Source organism: Oncorhynchus clarkii, chromosome 3 (genome assembly GCF_045791955.1).
Source record: "Oncorhynchus clarkii lewisi isolate Uvic-CL-2024 chromosome 3, UVic_Ocla_1.0, whole genome shotgun sequence".
In the NCBI taxonomy this organism is placed as follows: Eukaryota; Metazoa; Chordata; class Actinopteri; order Salmoniformes; family Salmonidae; genus Oncorhynchus; species Oncorhynchus clarkii.
The window spans coordinates 38969296-38993836 of NC_092149.1; the positions used below are offsets into that span (position 1 = coordinate 38969296).

The 24541-nt window shown below is 42.1% G+C and overlaps 1 protein-coding gene across 1 annotated transcript; it reads right to left on the reverse strand.

The window, feature by feature from the left end:
* Positions 1–376: 376 nt before the first annotated feature.
* Positions 377–24178, reverse strand: LOC139394870 (fasciculation and elongation protein zeta-2-like). Its single transcript, XM_071142829.1, has 9 exons — positions 23808–24178; positions 23040–23148; positions 22702–22815; positions 22226–22361; positions 21758–22050; positions 21373–21453; positions 3073–3148; positions 2798–2863; positions 377–1877 (listed from the first exon to the last, which is right to left on the reverse strand). The coding sequence occupies exons 1-9, from the start codon at positions 24176–24178 to the stop codon at positions 1861–1863; spliced, it is 1263 nt and encodes a 420-aa protein (XP_070998930.1). The 3' UTR covers positions 377–1860.
* Positions 24179–24541: the final 363 nt, after the last annotated feature.

Consider the following 24541-nt stretch of genomic DNA (forward strand, 5'->3'; position numbering starts at 1 on the left):
GTTTATCTCAGTTTACGTTGTGTGTCCATGATGAGAATTTGATCATCTCAGATATCAATATCAGTTTCCTATCTTGAAATGTAACTCCATTTGAATATAATATGAAGCAGTGATATTATCTCTAGACATGATCTTTGTGTTTCATTCTCAGTCCAAACAAGAGTGATATTCTTGTGGTATCTCTAAGCTCTTCATGGGGTGCCATGTGTTGGTTTGGTTGTCACATGGCCTGATTTGGCATTTATGATCTCACTCATCATGCAATCATGTTCCCACTGTTCCCACATGTACCTACTGGCTTGGCCTAGCTGCCAAAATACCCTTTCATTTAGTTCATCTGGTTCCTCTCACCTAGCTGGATATGGTTCGGCTGACACGTGGTCAGCTGATTATAAAACAACAGTGTGTTTTGGAGTGTTTGTTTTTGTATTTCACGTGTATTATATGCACGTGCGAGTTACTCTTATCCTCAAATATCTATAAGCCTACTGGTGAAGTGAAGGACACTGGTACCGAAGGAGCCATCTCTCTCACATTTGCACAAACCATTGGATCCATATATGCTGTTCCTCTCTCTAATGTTTTTCTCCTAGTTGGAGTTGGAAAAATGAGTTGTCAATGTTTTGTGTTCAATATAACAATAGCTTCATGATTTCCCCATGTTCCAATGAGGATTCGAGTAAAGTGGCATTGACAGAGCATGGCTGCCTGTTAAAACCAGGGCTGAGTTTGCATAACTAATTAAGTTGTTGTTCCATATCATTGTCATTGACGGATAGCTGGAGTATGCTGTGTGAGCAAGGAGAGAAAAAAAGGGAGTTGACTCAGTAATGAAACAAAAACAGATTAAATTGGGTTTACCATTGACTTTATACATTTAGCAGATAAGTAGCTCAGTATAATAACATTTGGTTAAAAATAAAAAGTCATTTACAAATGTACAAATGTTTTTTGCAAATAAAAAGGCATCTTAATTTCTTGTTTATAGAAATATAATAATGCCCAGCTTGTGTGCACAGCCTTCATAGACTGGCCAAGTCTGGGCTGCATGGTGCCTCTGATTCAGTGAGTCATTGTTTACTCAAATGCATAGCTAGTAGTCACATCAGTGCTCTGTAATTAATTATAGTTCTGTTCACATTACCTTCGCAATTCCTTCTAAGTATGACAACAATGGTACTACTACAGTATTTAGCTATGACTAAAACATATATGTGCAGCGCTTTTAGGGAGGCCAAATGGTGGACTGAGTTGTGTAGGTCAATGTTAGTATTTAGTTCAAGGTTTATTTTATTAATGAAATGTATTTAAGCACTTTTAAACAAATCTAAAATGTTTCATATCCCTGATATTACACGTGCTCAGTCGTTTCTGAGACCTTCAGATTTAGGTTAATCATATTAAGACACAACCCTTTGGATATGAGTAGCTTCGATCTTACTTCAGGGCCAAAAGAAGTAAGGCCCCCTATCGTCCAAAAGGCTGTTGAAATCAGCCACATATAGTAGATGCTACACTAGAATGTATGAGTATATTTCTTATGACTTTGAGTACTGTATTTTACACTGCACTTAAAGTAAAAACAATAAAACAATACCTGAAGTTGTCAAATACACAAGGTTTGTGAAATCACCATGCTCAACACAGAGAAAATAAAACTGAATGAGGTATAAAACATCTATGGGGTGTTACACAAAAAGGAGCAACTTGAGGTAAAATACCATGCATCCTAAAGAATCAATTCAGTGTGCTTATGTTTTTACTTTTTATACACCGAGTGAGTCCTCTTCATTTTGCTTGTTGACATTGAAACCAGATCCCTCACCTCGTTTCCAAAATGTCCGTTATCGTCCTTCCAGTCTATGTTGGGCAAAGCACTGTGGAAAAAACACATATTAATGAGTATGGCTGAGACGATGTGTGAATGCCAGTTAGGCAACTACGAGAAAATACAAAGTAAGAAATAGAACAGGCTTGGGTGGAGAAAAAGGAATGAAATAGTAAAACTACTAAAATAACCAAGTACCTGTATCTATCTAGGTTTGATCAGGAAAACAGTCTCAAGGAATCCAAACACACTTGAAACAGCAACGGCAAAAATACACAATATGACAATACAGCCATTTAGTATTCAGTGAGCCCAGAAAGAGAGATAGGTTCCAATGGTTGTAAGAGCAGTGATTCCCAGGGAGCGTTTCAGGGGAACCCATCAGGTCCATTTGGGATCACTTGAGAATGTGAAGGGATACGCAATGCAAGGTCATGGGTCAGGGATAACTTTGTGACACCAACGGGAGCAGCAACGGGGTCTACCATACCCTAAACAGCAGCAGTGTGACAGTGGGGGGGGGGCAGTAACAGGACACAAAGGCAGGGTACGGTTACATTACACTAAAGCTCTCCCCGCAATGAGTGAACTACACTACACAGTACAGTGTCTGTGAATGTGTGCCACAAACCTCTCTGTCCACAGCTCTCACACCAGAGCTGGCAAGTACAATGCAGCGAGACATTGAACAGAAAATGAAGAATGGAGAGACATGTTTTTAAAGAAATGAAAAAGGAGATCACTCAACTGTAAATTGTCCTGTACCATACACACAAAAGAAAAGGCACAACAACTTAAACAGTAGAAAAGCCTAGCTTAAAATAGCCTAAAATAGCCGGTTATCAATAACCGTTGTGCTCTTGAATTCTACAAAAATGCAGAGACAACAGTATGCCAATAACACATACATCCCTGTAATATAGCCTACTAATGTTAAAATTTACATAGAGAGAGGCTGAGTGTATTCACCTTTGAGAATGTAGTCTGTCAGAAGCCTGGGCACCTTGTCACTGTCGTCTCTCATAGCTTGCAGGACTGCAACAGAAACACAAACCAATCAGAAAAATATATTTATTCCAGGAATTTATTTGACCACGGCATGTCAACCATCTATAACACCAGATAAACAACTGTACCCTGTACTTCAAGTAGCACAAATGTTTTTATTTATTCAAGACTCATTTGATGGGCGGGGGATAAATGCTCTGCACCTGAGAGGTGCCACTTACTAAGGTGCCACTTACTTTGGGTAAGGATCTGAAGATCTTCCACCGATGGAGGGCCTCCTTTCTTCTCATATGGAATGACTGTGGTCAGATACTAAGAGAGACCATGGGGTAGAAACAACAGAGAAAAAGAGAGAGAGTATAAGTACAGTGCCTAGTGATAGTGTAAACACCCCTTGTACACTTTTTCACATTTGTCTGCCTTAATTCAATTACACGTTATATTGTTTTCCTACTGATCTACACAGCCTATCCCACATTTTCAAAGTGAAAGAAGAAATATAGAACATTTTACAAATTAATACTAATAAAAAAAACAGTCTTGATTGCATATGTCTTCACACCCCATAGTTAATACCTGGTGGAACCACCATTGGCAGCCATTACAGCTGTGAATCGTTTTGAATGAGATCCTACCAACTTTACACAAATGCTCCTTTCACAGATGCAATGGCTGTCAAAAAAGTTATTCCACCAAGTATTAACTATGGTGTGTGAAGACATATGCAATCAAGGCATCTTTGTTTTGTGTTCTAATTAATTAAGAACATTTTCTAGAATTTTCCTTTACATTGAAATTGTGTAGCAGGTTGTGTAGACTGGTCGGGGGAAAAAATCTAATGTAATTTGCATTTACATTTCATTTTACAGCAGAACATTTAGAAAACTGTGCAAGGGGTGTGAAAACCTTCACTGGTAGCCATATCCTATGGAGAGGTAAGACAGCAAGTAATTTCTGTTCAGTTTATGGAAATGTGAAGCTGGGTGGATCAGCATTTTTAGGTGGGACTTGCAAAGCAAAAGTCCAGACTTTAAATCTTCGTCATACTTCAGACTTGTTGTTATTATTATTTAGCACCGTTCAAGCTAGAAACGCCGTGGAAACATTACATGTAGACAACCTTTTTTAAATATGTTTTTTTGTTCTCCATCCACTTTCATGGCAATTTTCTCAACATTCCATTCACTGTAAATGAAACAATGCAACTTTTTACACAAATCATCTAATTTAACCACTTGGTCAACAACTATCACAAAAAGAGCATATGAAATCTTCCTCTACTTCTCTGCTTTTCAAATCTGAATGCGGAACAAAAATATCTTGTTCTGAAAAGTTGTTTTAGTAACAGCATCAACAACATTTTCTGTAACATTTTATAAACAACTGAAATTTGTACCACTTTAGACAAAAAGTTAAGAGGGTGTGATATATTCGTTTACTTCTCTGCTATTCAAATCTGGCAACGGATTATGAATAGCTTCTACCAATCAATTGATAGAGCTGTTTTAGTAACCCATCACCTGCTGTTCGCGGTTTTCAGGCCAAATCGGGCTACTTTGAAAACGATGTTGCGGGTGAAAATGTACTGGTCACAGGTTGCAGGTTTTTGGGCTATTTCTAAGTTGCACCGCAACCGCCATAGCATTTCTCTTAAAACATATATATTTCACTGTGACCTGCTCCTGACTGTCAGGCAGTGAGACAGACTGGTCCTGAGTGATTGAGTAGTGGGGAGAGCCAGAGGGGTGTATGTATGTATGTATGTATGTATGTATGTATGTATGTGTGTGTGTGTGTGTGTGTGTGTGTGTTGAGAGAGCACTACAGTTATTGGCTGAGTCAGGTGAGCGAGAGGAGCGAGAGCAGCACACGGGTACGTTGTGACAACTTTTCACCAGTTGTAGGTAGGCTATTTAGAATGTCATTATGGAGACACCTTTTTCCAAACATTTTTTTCCATAAAACATATTAATACTCTAGAACTGATGCACATCAATAAATAATTGAGACAAAGCACTGGAAAATGACTTTGGGAACGCACTGGAACGCATTACATAAATCTGCTTGGAGGTGGTTTAAACTGCATTCTAATGTTGACTGCTTAGGTATCAAGCAAAGTGCTTCATGCATGCCCAGTTCTTGGGTCTCAGGAGCTGCCCGAGTAGAAATGTTAAATGGAAGTTATGGAACTCCCTCGCCTGGTTCTTTTTTACGGGGAAAAGTCCTCAATGAAACTGACATTAGGCTAAATGTGGAGAATTATACATGTGCCTCTGTTGGCCATCAAGTAAACCTATTCATGTATATGACATTGGAGGCTACCATTTGATACAATAATTGTTGTTGAAATGACGATATCACTGGAGTCATTGCAAATTAATTTGTGCCGCTTGTGTAGCCTTGTATAGCCTTTGTGCCGCGTGTGGAGCTGGCAAACCAATTTAATAAATAGCCTATAACTTTGTTGGTGTAGCCTTGTGTTATTATCGTCAGATTAGGCTACAGGTAAAAACCCATTCAAAAAAATAAACACTGGCTGTTGTTGACAAGCATATTAAGTTCATATATATATTATTAATATTTAATTCAGTGATGGAAATTATGACCACATTCTCAGTAGCCTTATTCCAGTCGGCTATTGGGGAAACAAGTTACTTCTTATTGCGATATCGCCTCGCTATTCATGTTGAATAAATGTGTCTTAATTTGAACTAAGCGAGCTGCTCAATCATTCAGTTTACATCTTGTCTACATCTTGTCTAGGATACTGTAGACTATCTGAAATGAGATGTAGGCCTATCAGGTGCTATAGGCTACCTGCCTTTATCTCAGCAAACTATGGTAAAATTGAATTAGAATCAAAAACCCTGATTTTAGTCTAAAGCCTATGTCTATTGAAATGACAAGTCAATGACAGATTGTAGTCTTAACATCTGTCACACAATAACAGCCCAATTGCCGGAAAAGAGCCTAACATTAGTTTTTTCATGTTTGTCCAAGTGTTTCTTGCTCAGAGATTTCGAGATCCTCTGTCCAACTTTCATCACTCAAACTCTCCTGTAGGAGTTATCTATTGTTATGCACATGCACAAAGGAGATTTATTTACAATTATAAACCTGATTTGAGCCCTGAACGCTGATTGGCTGAACGCTGATTGGCTGAAAGCCGTGGTATATCAGACCATATACCAACGGTATGACAAAACATTACTTTGTACTGTTCTAATTACGTTGGTAAACAGTTTATAATGACAATATGGCCACTATACCACAGCTAACAGACTTTTCTTTTCTTTTGTCACAAATTCCTATTCCTTTATTACGTCATGTCATAGCTTGCAATAATTATTATTTTGAGGAAACCTGCATTTTACAAGTAAGTATGATATTCCTTCTTGTCTCGATAACGTTATGGAATTTTTTTTATTGTCTATGTATGGCAACTCCTCTCTTGCCTGATTTAAAAAAACAATTGGGCTAGTTTTCAGGCCTTTTGGGCGGGTTTTGAGAGGTCATTGGGCTAGAAATTTAAGCTAGACCTGGCAACCCTGCTTCTCATTGCACTTCTTTCAGTTTTCACATGCAACAACTGTAGTTTAGACACTGACCACAACCACACAACTACTGACCACAACTACTGCTCTTGTCTGCACTAGCTCTGGTACAGCTCTGGCCCTGGGTGTACTCTGGTTCGCACGAGCTTTGGTCTGCACTATAAATTTGAAAAACTTAAATGAGCATAAGTTAGCATATAATACCCACCAACAATAATTGTAACTCTTGAACCGTTCAAGCTAGATACTCCAAACCAACTTTCATATTTTCAGACTATCTTAGCTTTTCAACTACCTACTTTTTCAACTATAACCAGTCACCACCATTAATACTGCAGGCACTACCACTACTATAACATATTTCAAAACCATACATACTTTAAAACAAGTTAGCAAACAAACCACATTTACTTCAGGAAATGTACTTTTAGCAATAAAGAGTTCATTTATTAGCTAGACTTAAAGCTAGCTATCAGTAGGTCTACAAACAAATCTATTCTACATACAGTGTAGGGCTGTCTCCGAATAAAACTAATCTTAGTTGACCAAGAGTCTTCTGATTGGTCACATAAAATGTACTTGTATTTTTCCACGTCCTATGTTTGAATAAAATCACCTATATGTAGGCTACTGAGCTTGTCTGATGCTTTAAGGACTGCGATTAAAAATGAAGACACATAAATTACTAAAGAGAGAGCCAGAGATCAATATAGCCTAAGCAGAAGAAAAACACCTGCTCCCGACCTTCCTCATCCCGCTGCCCGCTGCTGCTGGCTTTCGCAGATTTGCCTCGGCTGTTAAGCTCCTGAATTTGCAGGTAATAGGCTAAACCAGCGGATGGCAACCTTTTCCATTTGGAGTGCCAAGTTATCATACCATTTCTACTGATCTGCATGTCAGTTATGATTTTCATATGCACATTTTCATGGAACAGTTGAATTTAATTTATAATAAAGCCTTCATATCTCAAAATCAATGTTATGTGGTAAATCTAAATGATATGTAAATGAAAATTATACAAATCTAAAAGTAACTTTTATTTTCATTGCCAATATGTAAAAATAGTCTCTACATAACTACATAAAGCCAAACATTTTGAACATTGCAACCTGCAGGTAGAAAATAAATATAATCTAAATCACATTGTCTATGCATGACCTGTCTGCAAGAAACTATTATATTAACTTGGTCTGGCCTGAAGCTCCTGCTAGCTAACTTGCAACATTGTATAAAATATTCTGGATCCTCAGAGTTTTCAGCTCCAGTGAGCTCTAGACAGACAGACAGACACAGCTGCAGGCTATTTTGCAAGGGATAAGACGCAATCAGGTAGACCTATTTTATGACGCTTCCACCGGATCAGAGCATGACATTCCTTCCCGCATGACATTCCTTCCCCCTTTCATGCTGAGCGTTTAATCAAAAGGGAGCGAGCTGTAAAGATTTTTCAAATAGGCTCCGTTGAGGAACAACTATCATTTTCAATGGATGTAAAAACAGACTTTGTCTACTCGCTGCTTGAGGCGAAGAAAAAATAACTTTCAGAAATTCCACAGTGACGGTAAATTAAGACAATCATAAATAGTATTAGATCCTCAAATGGGCACAATTATAGGCCTACATTTGCTCGCAGACTAAGTAGACTAGTCCTACTTCTATATGCGTAATCAGTTGCGTGTCCTTTACTCAAGATTGACAGGAGTGCTCCAAACAAAAGACAATTCATAAATTGACAACTTGTAAATGGAATGAAATAAACCAAAACTTTTTTTTCTCACAGCCTAGGTTGTGTGCTCTGCAAACGTGTCAGATCCTACAGTGACACAGTAAGACTGTAATAATAATATATTGAGTGCATTAACAGAAATGACCGTAACAAACAAACATTGTAGATTCAAATTTATGGGAATTAACACTAAATGTACTACTGGAGATACTGCTGTGCCTTCCCTGCGGCCTCCGCAATGGATTAGTCCACAGACAAGCGTGAATCAGACAGGTGTCTTGTGTGACATAAGTTATTAATGCACGCTACATGGCCAATAGTATGCGGACACCCCCTCAAATGAGTGGATTCAGCTATTTCAGCCATACCCGTTGCTGACAGGTGTATAAAATCGAGCACACAGCCATACAATCTCCATAGATAAACATTGACAGTAGAATGAAGAGCTCAGTGACTTTCAATGTGGCACCGTTATAGCATGCCACTTTTCCAACAAGTCAATTGGTCAAATTTCTGCCCTGCTAGAGCTGCCCGGTCAACTGTAAGTGAAGTGGAAATGTCTAGGAACAACCGTGAACAAAGCCTCAGCTGAGTGCTGAAGTGCGTAGCTCGTAAAAATCCTCTGTCTTGGGTTGCAACACTCACTACCGAGTTCCAAACTGCCTCTGGAAGCAACATCAGCACCAGAACTGTTCATCGGGAGCTTCATGTAAATGGGTTTCCATGGCCGAGCAGCCGCACAGAAGCTTAAGATCCCCATGCGCAATGCCAAGCATCGGCTGGAGTGTAAAGCTAGCTGCCATTGGACTCTGGAGTGACGAATCATGCTTCACCATCTGGCAGTTCGACAGACGAATCTGGTTTTGACTGATGCCAGGACAATGCTACCTGCCCGAATGCATAGTGCCAACTGTAAAGTTCGGTGGAGGAGGAATAATGGTCTGGGGCTGTTTTTAATGGCCCCTTAATTCCAGTGAAGGGAAATCTTAACGCTACAGCATACAATACAGTTCAAGATGATTATGTGCTTCCAACTTTGTGGCAACAGTTTGGGGATGGCAATTCCCTGTTTCAGCATGACAATGCCCTATGCACAAACCAAGGTCCATACAGAAACGGTCGGTTAAGAACGGTTTGGAATAACTTTACTGGCCTGAACAGAGCCCTGACCTCAAGCCCAGTAAACACCTTTGGGATGAATTGGAATGCAGACTGCGAGCCAGGCCTAACCGCCCAAAATCAGCGCCCGACCTCACTAATGCTCTTGTGGCTGAATGGAAGCAAGTCCCTGCAGCAATGTTCCAACATCTAGTGGAAAGTAGGGCTGGGCGATATATAGAATTCATTTGAATGAATGTTTTTGAACAATATTCCAAATGCCTGTATCGCAGAATCAAGGTTCGTTTTTATGCGCATGTATGTCTGCTTGTTCTCATGTTGTCTTTTTGGTCTCGTCTCGTTCGCTCCTTCTGTGCTGTGCACCTTCCCATTTACACCAGAGATCTGTATATAATGACAAGGTGCTCATGTCTTCGCCATAACAACGGGTGTCGTTGTTCGAAAGGCGGGCAGGCAGGCAACAAGCTTAGGTTCAAAATAAGCACATAGAAACGCACTCCGCCTCTTTCTCCCAAGACCCTCCCCCTACAACTCACAAAAAAAAGATGAGAGATCACTTCTTCTTCTCTGACAAACGGTTTCAATTTGCTATTTGCATTTGAGGTTTGGTCCAACAGAATTGATCATATGGACACCGAAACACATGGAGACATTATTTTACTGTAATAGAGGAGAAGTTAACCTTTCGAACCATACCCTGTTTATGTTTTAACTCCTCAAATTTCAAGCAGAGCAGACACTACTAAAACGGATGTCCCAATGAACATTCATTCTGGAAAATGAATGATCAGTTTGTAGTGCACGCAATGTATCGTTGGCAGCATTTTTGTTGAATAAAGATAGTTATACTAGCTGTTTAGGCTGTGTTTTATAAATGTGCAATAAGCATAAAACAATTATATAAAGGAATTGGCAACTCGTTCTCATTCTGAGAAATAAGGTAGGCCACTTGATTTCAACATCTGTTCAAACAGTTGGAGAATGACAAAAGAATGTGTTCGGTAAAATGCAACTGTTTTGCTTTGTTAGCTGAATTCAGAGCTTGTGAAATTATACCTAGATCCAAGTTGGCTAAACTTAAAAAATAAACATTAGCTGGCTACTTACTAGCACGTGTGCTTGTGCTTGAGAGATTGTTTATGAGACCGGTGTTCATTTTCTATGCCTGATACATTATTAGTTGATGTGCATTATGCATGGTTCTGGTAAATTTGTAACAAAAATATCATTTTCATAGACAGGCCTGAAAGCCAGATCAGTGAATATTACAAAAAAAAGCAGGTACAAGTATTTTGATAAAATAATTAAATTATTAGTGGGTCTGGTCTTATGGCTGTTGAAGGCATATATTTAGCCTAGGTATAATTTCACAAGCTCTGAATTCATTAGATTATTGCTGACTGTTTTAAATGCAGCGTAATTTTTCTTTAAATTGTACAACAAAGCTTATTTAGAGAAAACATTTTAAAAAAAATCTATATATACAGTTGAAGTCGGAAGTTTACATACACTTAGGTTGGAGTCATTAAACTAGTTTTTCAACCACTCCACAAATTTCTTGTCAACAAACTATAGTTTTGGCAAGTCGGTTAGGACATCTACTTTGTGCATGACACAAGTAATTTGTCTAACAATTGTTTACAGACAGATTATTTAATTTATAATTCACCATATCACAATTCCAGTGGGTCAGAAGTTAACATACACATACATACCAAATACTAATTGAGTGAATGTAAACTTCTAACCCACTGGGAATGTGATGAAAGAAATAAAAGCTGAAATAAATCCTTCTCTCTACTATTATTCCGACATTTCACATTCTTAAAATAGAGGTGATCCTAACTGACCTAAGACAGGGAATTGTTACTAGGATTAGTTTAAAGGGAATTGTTACTAGGACTGAGTTTAAATGTATTTGGCAAAGATGTATGCAAACTTCCGACTTCAACTGTATATATTGTGAACCTCCCATAAGCTGAGAAAATCGAGATATGAGTTTTAGGCCATATCACCCAGCCCTAAGCCTTCCCAGAAGTGTAAGAGGCTGTTATAGCAGCAAAGGGGGGACCAACTCCATATTAATACCCATGATTTTTGAATGAGATGTTCAACGAGCAGGTATTCACATAGTTTTGGCCATGTAGTGTATATTTGCCACAGCTCGACTAAGTAAATCTTGGTCGACCAATAGCCTATCGACCAAACAATCAACCAGTCGACTAACTAGGGTCAGCCCTATTTTATTTTACCTTTATTTAACCAGGAAAGTCAGTTAAGAACAAATTCTTATTTTCAATGACGGCCTAGGAACAGTGGGTTAACTGCCTGTTCAGGGGCAGTTATATACAGTGCTATTCATACCTGTCACGTTCTGACCTTTTATTTCCTTGGTTTTGTATTTATTTAGTATGGTCAGGGCGTGAGTTGGGTGGGCAGTCTATGTTTGATTATCTATGATTTGGGATTTCTATGTTTCGGCCTAGTATGGTTCTCAATCAGAGGCAGGTGTCATTAGTTGTCTCTGATTGAGAATCATACTTAGGTAGCCTGGGTTGCACTGTTTGTTTGTGGGTGATTGTCTTTGTTGATTGCTTGTTTCAGCGCAGTTTGCATTAGCTTCACGGTTGTTAGTTCGTTTATTGTTTTTGTATAGGGTTTCAGTGTTCAGTGTTTTCTGTATTAAAATAAATGATGAACACATACCACGCCACATTTTGGTCCTCCGATCCATCTCGCCTCTCCTCTTCAGATGAAGAGGAGGACGACCGTGACAGAATCACCCACCAACCAAGGACCAAGCGGCGTGGTAAAAGACAGCGACGGCAGCAGCAGCAGCAACAACAGCGGCCGGTATCACAGGACTCCTGGACATGGGAGGAGATACTGAACGGAGAGGGACCCTGGGCACAGGCTGGGGAATATCGCCGCCCCAAAGCAGAGCTGGAGGCAGCGAAAGCTGAGCGGCGGCGATATGAGGAGGCAGCACGGTAGTATGACAGGTACGAGAGGCAGCCCCCCCAAAAAATTGGGGGGCGGCACACGAGGGGTGGAGCTAAGCCAGGTAGCAGACCTGAGCTCACTCCTCGTGCTTATTATAAGCAGCGCGTTACTGGTCAGGCACCGTGTTATGCGGTTAAGCGCACGGGGTCGCCAGTACGTGCCCATAGCCCGGTGCGCTATAGGACAGCCCCCCGAGAGTGTCATGCGAGTGCGGGCATCGAGCCAGGGCGTATGGTGCCTGCTCAGCGGGTCTGGTCGCCGGTACGCAGTTTTGGTCCAGCGTATCCTGCGCCGGCTCTGCGTGCTGTGTCTCCGGGGCGCTGGGAGGGTGCAGTGCGTCCTCTGCCTGCGCTGCGCTCGTGCCGGGCGAATGTGGGAATGGAGCCTAAGGGAGAGGTGCGTGTAGTAAGCACTAGATCTCCCGTGCTTACCCACAGCCCGGTTCAACCTGTGCCTGCACTCTGGAGGGTCCGGGCTAGAGTGGTTGTCCAGCCTGGGGAAGTGGTGCCAAGGTTGCGCACCAGAGCTCCAGTGCTCCCCCACAGCCCGGTCCTTCAGGTGCCTCCTCCTAACACCAAGCCTCCTGAAGGTCTCCCCAGCCTGGTGGTTCCTGTGGCAGCCCCACGCACCAGGCTGTCTCTCTGTCTCCTCCCTGCAGGTGGTCCTGTCTGTCCGGCGCTGCTGCCGGAGTCTCCCGCCTGTCCGGCGCTGCTGCCGGAGTCTCCCGCCTGTCCGGCGCTGCTGCCGGAGTCTCCCGCCTGTCCGGCGCTGCTGCCAGAGCCCCTCAGCCCAGAGGCGCCAGAGCCCCTCAGCCCAGAGGCGCCAGAGCCCCTCAGCCCAGAGGCGCCAGAGCCCCTCAGCCCAAATGCGCCAGAGCCCCTCAGCCCAGAGGCGCCAGAGCCCCTCAGCCCAGAGGCGCCAGAGCCCCTCAGCCCAGAGGCGCCAGAGCCCCTCTGTCCCGAGCAGCCGCCCCTCTGTCCCGAGCTGCCGCCCCTCTGTCCCGAGCTGCCGCCCCTCTGTCCCGAGCAGCCGCCCCTCTGTCCCGAGCTGCCGCCCCTCTGTCCCGAGCTGCCGCCCCTCTGTCCCGAGCTGCCGCCCCTCTGTCCCGAGCTGCCGCCCCTCTGTCCCGAGCTGCCCCTCTGTCCATTGAGAAGAGTTGCCATGGTTAGGAAGCCACGGAGGCAGACAATGAGGCGGACTAAGAAAATGGGAAAGTGGGGTCCGCGTCCCGCGCCAGAGCCGCCACCGCGGACAGACGCCCACCCAGACCCTCCCCTATAGGTTAAGGTTTTGCGGCCGGAGTCCGCACCTTTGGGGGGGGGGGGGGGGGGGGGGGTACTGTCACGCTCTGACCTTTTATTTCCTTGGTTTTGTATTTATTTAGTATGGTCAGGGCGTGAGTTGGGTGGGCAGTCTATGTTTGATTTTCTATGATTTGGGATTTCAATGTTTCGGCCTAGTATGGTTCTCAATCAGAGGCAGGTGTCATTAGTTGTCTCTGATTGAGAATCATACTTAGGTAGCCTGGGTTGCACTGTTTGTTTGTGGGTGATTGTCTATGTTGATTGCTTGTTTCAGCGCAGTTTGCATTAGCTTCACGGTTGTTAGTTCGTTTATTGTTTTTGTATAGGGTTTCAGTGTTCAGTGTTTTCTGTATTAAAATAAATGATGAACACATACCACGCCGCATTTTGGTCCTCCGATCCATCTCGCCTCTCCTCTTCAGATGAAGAGGAGGACGACCGTGACAATACCCCTTGACTTAGTCCACATTATGTTGTGTTACAGCCTGAATTCAAAATGGATTCTGAATTCTACACACAATACCCCATAACAACAAAGTGAAAACATGTTTCTGGCAATGTTAGTAAAACAATGTTAAATGAAATACAGACATATCTCATTTACATAAATAAGTATTCACACCCCTGAGTCAATACATGTTAGAATCCCCTTTGGCAGAGATTACAGCTGCAAGTCTATCTAAGTAAGTCTCTAAGAGCTCTGCACACCTGGACTGTACAATAGTTGCACATTATTATTTATAAGCGCCATCAAGTTGGTTGTTGATCATTGCTAGACAGCAATTTTTAAGTCTTGCCATAGGTTTTCAAAAACATTTCAATCAAAACTGTAATTAGGCCACTCAAGAACATTCAATGTCGTCTTGGCAAGCACCTCCAGTGTAGATTTGGCCTTGTCCTGCTGAAAGGTGAATTTGTCTCCCAGTGTCTGTAGGAAAGCAGACTGAACCAGGTATTCCTCTAAGATTTTGCCTGTGCTTAGCTCTGTTCCATTTCTTTTTATCCTAAAAAACTCCCTAGTCCTTGCTGATGACAAGCATACCCATAACATGATGCACCACCCTGATGCTTAAAAATTATGCCCCCCTAATCTTACCTCCACTCCAAGTTCACACTCATTTAGCTTTAGCAAGAAAAAGTCATGGCGGCTACAAAAGGCGACACTACAGGTGACATATTTACCCGGACTCGAGTATTAGCGACGGAAAAAGCCTCCAAGAAGAAGCTAGCTTCAGAAAAAACTAGCGCCATTAGCCAGGAGCAAGAGAACCCGCTCCGCCACGAGGCACAACAAATGCCAACCTCGCACTCTGTCGAAGACATCCTTTCTGAGTTGAGATCCCAACGTACAGAACTAAACACTAAATTAGATGCCATTAATTCTCAGCTCAGTGCGATAGGGGGCAAGGTGACAATCCTGGAAAACGCTTTGCCTGACATCAACAACAAGATAACCATAAACGCGGGGCGCCTGGACGAGGCAGAGGGGCGAATCCTATCCATGGAAAACTTATTGACAGATGCCATGGAAACAATAGCATATGCTAAAAAGAAAATCGAGCATCTGGAAGAGAAAACAGAGGACCTGGAAAACAGTGGGCGAAGGAATAATTGTGTTCTATTCAATCTGGGCGAAAAAGAAGAGGGAAACATGCCACTGATCCGCTACCTGCAAGACAAACTTCCCGAGTGGCTCCACCTGCCCACCGACAGGCCCATAGAACTCGAGAGAGCTCACCGAGCACTGAGGCCCCCACCAGCAGCCGGACAACCACCGCGCCCAATCACCATACGTTTCCTGAGATTCACCGACAAGGAACGAGTCCTACAAGCGGCGAAAAACAACACCATCACAGTGGGAAACACCAAACTCGCTTTACACCAGGACCTGTCAGCTGGAATACGCCGAAAGCGCCGAGAATTTGACGAAGTGAAGAAATACTCCATTGACCGAGGCATCTTCAGGGGATTCAAATACCCAAACGAGCTCAGGATTCTTCACCAAGGAGCCTTGCGACACTTCAAAACTCCCGAAGAGGCAAAACGTTTTTTGAAAGACAATCCTGGCCAATGAGAAACAGACCAATGACTAAATGCGATTAATGCCATTACTAAAGGAGGTAAGACGACATATAGCCGATATCCAGAGATCCACCCCCTAAATGTCATTATAGCCGTCCAATTTATATTTATTGTCCTTTAACTGAGAGGGGTGGGCTGTATAGCCTAACCTAGGCCTACTAATGTTTCAGCCTACTTTTATTTCCCTGTTTTTTGTTGTTGTTGCTATTATTACCTGGGGTTCCCTATGTCCCTTGGGGAGGTATATGTAGGCTGGGCTATTGATTTTTATTTTTCTCCCCTCTTTTACTGTGGTCTGGACGAGGGCAACTGTGTTATTTACTCAATGCGGGGTGGAGAGGATGAGGCATTTATTTGGTGGGGAGAGGGAGACGTTGTGCGTTGCTAACTGTTCCCGGTTTTTGTTTTATTCGGAACACAGAATTGAGACTGAGCGGGGGGGTAATAGATCCAACGGGATGTGTCGAGTTGTTTGGGAACTCGGCTGGGGTGTTCAGAGATTATTATTTTATGTACACCATTTATTTTCCTTTTATGTGAACGCAGCTGTAATTACTATCCACTTTTACCCAGCGATGACTTGCACTAAAGTTCGATTGCTGCTCGATGACGATGACTAGTACCTTAAATCTATTGACATGGAACTGCCATGGTCTAGGACATGCAATAAAACGAAAAAAGATACTATGTGCTCTAAAAAAGGAAAAAGCAGACATTGCGCTACAAGAGACACACCTCTGTGATGCTGAACATGCCAAACTCCGCAGAGCTTGGGTGGGACAGGTGTATTTCTCATCTTTCAAATCAAACAGTAGAGGCACAGCCATACTTATCCATAAAAATGTTCCATTCATAATTGACAAAAACATATCTGATCCGGAGGGGAGATTTATTTTGATAACTGGGTCACTATATGGTCAACCAATTACTATATTAAACATATACGCCCCTAACACAGATACTCCTGCCTTCATGTCAAAAATCATAACCCTGTTCAATGAGCATTGTGTCTCCTTTGGCGTGGTGGCTGGAGATTTTAATTGTACCCTTAACCCAACCCTAGACAAATCATCTCAAGTCCCCACCACAAATCCTAGATCTGCAAAGATGTTGAACTATCTTACTAAAGAGATGGGACTGATAGATATCTGGAGAGAGAATAATAGCTCATCTATGGACTATACATACTACTCTAATGTCCATAACACCTACTCCCGTATAGATTACATTTTTATCCCAAAGAGTTTCATAAATTCAGCCACATGTACAATCGGACCCATAGCACTTTCAGATCACGCCTTTGTCCACCTCCTTTGTCCACTTTGACCTCTGCAAAAACATCCCTAGGTCAAAGAGCTGGAAATTCAACACCTCCATGCTATTAAATGACGAGTTCCATACATTGGTAACTACATGGATAGACAACTACACACAAGACAATAAAGATTCTCCTGTTTCTCCGGCCACAATGTGGGACGCTGCTAAAGCCACACTAAGAGGTCATCTAATTGCATATGCTTCCTCTAAGAAAAAAGCAATGGAAGCACACAGGCTAGATCTTGAGAGGGAGCTGGAATGCTGTGAAAAAATACATAAACAATCCCTAGACAGCACTTCCTGGAGTCATCTTAAAGCAGCCAAAGCCAAACTGAATTTGGACTACACTCGGGAGATAAAAAAAAAGTTTTCTTTACTAAACAGAAATACCATGAGTATAGCAATAGGCCCAGTAGATTGCTTGCTTACCAATTAAAAAATGAGCAGTCAGAGCGTACAATCATGGCTATCCGAACAGCAGAGGACGAGGTCACATATGACCCAAAAAATATCAATTTAACTTTTCATGATTTTTACTGCAAACTATATACCTCTGAGAGAAAACACACGGAGGCAGAACTCCACTCTTTCCTAGAGGGAATCTCGCTACCTAAACTATCAGAGACCGACCAGGAAGATCTCAACTCCCCCTTCACTCCTGAGGAGATCCTGGAGGCAATTACCTCCATGCCACCTAATAAGTCCCCAGGCCCAGATGGATTCCCCAGAGAGTTCTACAAAGCTTTTTGGCCCCAGCTCAGCCCTATCTTCATGCCAATGCTGGAGGATTTTTGCAAAAACGGAGTTCTCCCAGACTCAATGCACACAGCTCGCATTACAGTGTTGCTAAAAAAGGACAAGGACCCCCTATCCTGCTCGTCCTTCCGGCCCATAAGCTTGTTGGATTTCGACTATAAAATAATTACCAAATTGCTCGCCAAAAGACTAAACACTCTTCTTCCCAAGATAATAAAAGCGGACCAAACTGGATTTATTAGAGACAGATACTCTTCTGATAACATTCACCGTCTTTTTGACATTATTGATCAAGTAAACGCACAAAAGACCCCTGTCCTGCTGGCTTCACTGGATGCTGAGAAGGCGTTTGACAGGATGGAGTGGAGCTTTCTGTTTTCAGTCTTAGAAAAGTTCAATATGGGCCCAAATTTTATTAAATGGATCAAATCACTATACTCTCATCCAAATGCCATGGTGACTACTAATGGACTGAACTCTGACAGATTCCCTCTGGAACGGGGCACAAGACAAGGGTGCTCGCTGTCCCCGCTGCTCTACTTGTTGGGGGCGGAGCCTCTGGCAGAGCTGATAAGGAGCAATCCAAGTATTATGGGTGTTTCTGCAGGCGGCCTGCAGCACAAGATTTCGCTTTACGCGGATGATGTCTTGCTCTACATATCCAACCCTGAGAAATCCCTCCCTCTCATTTTAGACACAATTGCTCAGTATGGCAAGTTTTCAGGTTATAAGATCAATTTTAACAAATCCACTGTCTGCCCTCTCAATATTACACTCACCAGCTCTATGAAGACACTTTGTCCTTTCCAATGGAAAACACAGGGGTTTCAATACCTCGGGATCTTCATAACACCAGATCTGAATAGCCTTTTTAAGGAAAATTATCTTCCACTCCTGGATCGAATCAAGAACGATCTCCAAACCTGGATCTCCCTCCCAATCAGCTTAGTAGGAAGAATTAATGTAATCCGTATGAACGTCCTCCCTAGACTAAACTACTTATTTCAGATGCTCCCATGCTATCTCCCAGTTTCCTTCTTCAAAACAACTAACCAAAGCATCACCAAATTTATATGGGGCAATAAAAAACCTAGGATCAAGTTTTCCACTTTATCAAAACCTGAATCTAAAGGGGGTCTTGCCCCCTTCAACTGTACTACTGGTCTGCCCAAATCCGCAACATGCTAGCATGGATCACAAACAGACAAGAGTCAACGTGGATTCAGATAGAAGCCCAATCCTGTGGTTCATTGCCCTTAAGCTCAATTATATTCATTAATAACTTTAGTGAAGTGGGCAATATAGCCAAAACCTTTGCGATTTTTCAGCACCCTACTAGCGTGGAGGGACTGTAAGAAATACCTGGGCATTTCCTCCCAAATATGTTCTCACTCGCCTATAGTAGGCAACCCAGACTTGCCAAAAGCCCTGAGGGATGCCAACTTTAATCTTTGGCATACTCTAGGAATCAGGACCTTTTCAGACCTATTTCATCAGAAAACCACTACACTGAAATCCTTTCAAGAGCTCTGCAGTGAATTCGATGTGCCAAGATCCCATTTTTTCAAATATCTTCAAATTAGACATGTCATTTCCTCATTTACCTCCAAGAGGAGGTTTAGAACTCAGTTGAATGAAGTTGAAACCCTTCTTGTCACAGCACAATCCATTAAAGGCAAAATATCTTACATCTATAGACTCCTTTCTGAGAAAGGAAGCTCCTACTTTACTCCTTTGAAAATAATCTGGGAAAAGGACCTTGGTCTGACTATCAGTGATGAGTTATGAGCGGAGGTTTGCGACAGGGTATACTGCTCCTCTACCAGTGTAAAAATGAAAGAATCTAATTACAAATTTTTGTACAAATTTTATTATACTCCTTTGAGACTCCATAGAATGAAAACAGATATGTCTCCTAACTGTAAAAGATGTACCTCTGAAAGTGGAACCTATATGCATGTATTTTGGAGCTGTAGGGAGATTGCCAGATTCTGGCAATCTGTACATACTGCTGCACAGAAAATACTAGAGGTACAGTTTGATATGACCCCGTGTATCTATCTTCTTAATGCCCAGCAGGACTTTGTTCTTGATCCTGACAGAGAAAATTTGCTTATGACTATTACATACTTTGCTAAGAAATGTATTCTTCTATTGTGGGCCTCAAATACCCCTCCTACATTTAAAATGTGGATTGACCAGATTGTTGACTTTCTTCCTCTTGAAAAGCTCACTTATGACCTCCACAAGAGACAGCCCAAGTTTGATAGACTCTGGTCTTCACTATTCAACTATATTTCAAACTGGACAGAGTGAACGGGGTGACTAGGGAAATGCGCAGATACATGTTGTGTAAGGTACTGTAAAACCTAAAAACGAATTATTGGCCCGTCGTCTCAGCGAATGCTTGAAATAGCTGATAAGAACCTTGATAGTGCTGCTGAAGTGTTATGTTTTTTTTAAATTTAGTTTTTGAGTACGTGTGCGTAGGTGTGTGTGTGTATGTATATGTGCGTATGTATGTACGTACGTATGTGTGTATGTATGTATGTATGTATGTATATATATGTACCAATGAAAATATATAGATTAAGAAAAATAAATGCTTTTATTTGACTTTATCATTCATTTTAATTGTATTTTTATTTTTTCAAAAGTATTATTATTTTTTTATTTTTTTATTTTTTTAAAGCCTGTCACATCTGTGAATGTGGATTGTGTTCTGTTGGTTGATTGAAAAACAAGAAAACTTAATAAAACTTTAAATTGAAAAAAAAAATTATGCCCCAAACATAACTCTGTGTACTAAGGACATAAAGTTAATTTCTTTGCCACATTTTTTGCAGGTTTACTTTAGTGCCTTATTTGCAAACAGGATTCATGTTTTGGAATATTTGTATTCTGTACAGGCTTCCTTCTTTTCACTCTGTCATTTAGGTTAGTATTGTGGAGTAACTAGTATTGTGTGTAGACCAGTGACACAAAATCTCAATTTAATCCATGTGAAATTCAGGCTGTAACACAACAAAATATGGAAAAAGTCAAGGGGTGTGAATACGTTCTTAAGGCACTGTAGTTCATCAACTACCACACAAATACTTTTAAAGAGTTGTCACCACTAGATATTTCTCTCCAAAAAGAATAGCTTACAACTTTCTAATCATTACATCATCATTCACCTAAAATCAAACTTCCTTCACACTGAACGTTTTACAAATGTAAATCGTGCATCTATTTATCTGAAACCCATAGCGTGATTGATTCCGAGTTTCTTTGCTTTCCTAAGAGTGTTGTCCACTTGATCCTGCTTTTTATTCCCATCTTCTAACAAAATATTGCTTTGTTCTTTGTCTTCTTCTTTTAGTTTTCACACGCAACAACTGTAGTTGAGACATTTTTGTGATCTAACTGCCCCATAATCTAAATTAATATGGTTGATATAGTAGTTAATCAAAAATCATTATTTTACTACAATAAACTTTGACTATATGCAACTGCTTTGCTTTAAATAGTAAAGTAAAACATTTTAAACTTCTACCACTACCACACAAATACTTTATATCCACCTATTGTACTTCATGTACAATTACCATCTAGTTGACCAACAAAAACACACACACACACAGCACCAATGAAGAGGGCAACAGACAGAGAGAAAGAGAGAAATATAGGCACCTGTCTTTCACTCCCACCACTCCCAAAAGTTTGCCGGAAGCCATTTTGAATGGCAGAGGAGAGCCCCACCATGCTAAAGCGCTAGAGAGGAAGGAAGTGAAGTAGAGATATGGGAAGTAAGAGGCACACAAACAGGAAACAAGCAGATGAAAATCGAAGGAACCATGTCCAAGGTTTAAAAGGTCAATATTTCCCAAAACAATAAACCAGTAAATGAGTTTGTAAAAAGAGTGAAGTAATAAGGTATCAAGATAGTAATGCAGGGGGACATCTGTACAAGCAAGAAATACGTTTGATAAGGTTTGAATACATTAAAAGGTTACTAAGCAATGCCATTAAACAGTGGATCAGCAGGAATTGTGTGTGTTTGTGTGTGTGCACGCACAGCATGGATGGTGTCACTCACTGATCCTAGTGCTTGTGTTCTCTCTGGTCGGCCCTGCGGGGCCCCGGCACCACTCTTGAGTTTTTTATTTTTCTTCAGTAGTTCCCTGTGTTCCTTCTGTCTGTTTTGCACATCTATCAGGATAGAGATGAAGCTGTTCTTCACCTCTTTTTCAAAGTCTAGCTCGTCCCTGAGGGCCAGGTGTTGAATCAGCTCCTCACTGTAATGTCTGATGGCCATCTCCACCTCCTCTAGTCGCTCATTCAGCTCTGCTACACACAGGGTCATCTCTCCTGCACACACACACACACACACACACACACACACACACACACACACACACACACACACACACACAAATGTAGCATAACAATGCAAACACACTTTCAACCTCCCCCTCCCTCACACCATTTACACACACACACACACACGTGCACACACACACACACACCTAACTGACTGACTCACGCTCTTCATAGCTGTGGTTTGTTCTGGGGCGCTGGATGTCCAGAGAGAGCATGGAGAGATCTGACTGAGAGGGGTGGTTCTGCTCTGCCCCCAAGTCAGGAGAATCCTGCATCATCTCCTCTATCTCCTCAATAACCTACAATACACACGGTAACACCACACATTTGGGATCAGTTCCATTTCTATTCCTGTCTGTTGCATTGGACATGTAGTGCAATTCCAATCCTTGGAATTAAATTGTATTCCTGAATTGACTGGAAATGTCAATCGAATAGACCCCAACTCTGGTTAACACACAAACACCGGCTCAGTTCACCTGTCATCTGTCTATGTGAAGCACATTCAAGCAACAGGCACAAGCCCCATACCCAGCTCTGCTACACTGTATTCTATCTTTGATAAAGTGCAGGTCAGTCTTGGGCTATTCCAGGCAGAGCTGTGGGTTGGAACTTTGGTAAATTGGTGGGTAGCCCTACCTGTTCTGCGGTGAAGAGGGGTTTGTCATTGAGGCAGGAGACGATGATGTTGTGCATGTCCATCTGTTCCCTCAGCTCATCGTCGGACAGCTCCAGTGTTACATCATCCACCCTCTGACAGGTCAGGGGGAGGGAATTTAATCAAAACTAAATCCTGGCACAATGAATTCTGAATTTTAGATTGGAGCGATAAACAGATTGGACAGGACGGTAGGGGCAGGGAGAGGGGGAGTGGTAGGGAATAGGGATAGAGGGAGAAAGAGAGAGAGAGACAGAGACTGGGGATGAAAGGAAAGGGGCAAAGAAAGAGCCCTCTATGAAGCAAGAACTTGACTCACTGGTTCGTCTTTGAGGATTAGAGTGGGGAGATGGAGGGAGCGCGTTCGAGACTGTTTCCAATCCACTGCCATGACATTACCATAATTATCTGCGAGAGCATCCCAGATCCTGTGGGGGAAATGAGATGAGAGACACATAAAAGTGAACACAACCACCTGTAGGACCAAAAGCTCATGTAGATAAGTGATAGCTAACTTATAATAATGGTCAACAGTGGTTATATTTGTCATATTGACACTGCACTTGGAAGCAGTAAGATGTAACGAGAACTAATCGGCCAGCTGTGCGATACGTTTGGGCTGTTGATAATGCTACAGCCGCACCGCTTTAAAACGGTATTATGAATAGTGAAAAGGGGAAGGGCGAGACATTAATAACTAATCTATCATTTATAAACAGCATAGTATTGGGCTAACTATTTATTAACCACAAACAGGTTAGTGGGATCAACTATCTCTACCCAAGACATGAGCCAAATCTTTCATCTTTTAGGAGAGGATAAATGTGAATTGTCCGATTTATTCTGAACTCCAGGGAAGGGTATTTGGGTCAACATTCTAATCTAGAGTTTAATGGGATGTCGTTGTTAGGCACATTTGGGAAACCATGCACTGACATGTCAACCTGAGATTATGTGAGCTCTAAAATCTAGTGTGATGGAGCAGTCACATGACCATTGATAACATTGCTTATTGACAAGTCATCAGCAAGGGAGGAACGGTGTTGTTACAAACTAACTTTGGCCCGGAGTCACTTCGCATACTCACTCGTTGTTCCTCAACGTTGTGTCCTCGGCGATAATGTTTACAGGGGCAATGTTCTCCGTTTGGGTGTCGACATTTCGGAAACACACTGCCAATTTCTCGTCGAAATCAGTCACCAGATCTTCCATGGACTTGAAGCTGCCTATTTCGCCCGAAAAGCTGTTGTTGAGCTCTGGAAGGACCCTCAGAACGCCTGTCAACTGCTCGGCAACCAAGTTTACTCGGTCCATCCGAGTCCCCTGCTCTGAGACCGGCTCAAATTCCTTAAAATCGTGCCACTCGTCATCAAAATGTGCAAGGGGCGCCGCCATGGCTGCACCCAAAGTGACTCTGATGAATGATGTATGCGACGACGGAATGTCAGGACACAGCATCCTCCGGTGGGAGCTGTGTCTCTTTGGACCGGTCCGAACACTATTTTGTCACCACCTCCAATGTCCTACTCTCTTGAGGTTTGCACATCTATTAAAACGGGATAGGCGCAAGCAATATGGTAATATAACAAGATTCGGGGAGACTACGCCTTATTGCTTACACCTTTCTGCGTTTTACAGATCTGCAATCACTGAACACTAAAGGTCAACGCAAAATGGTGCCAAGGGTTCCTTTCAGGCCTGGGCTCCCCTCTCACAAAATGACCCTTTGACACAAAAAAAAGCGTAACCAAATGTATTCACAGAGATTTGTTTTCAATAATCTAGAACATTAAATCATTTGTAGTCCCAAGACCCAAACTA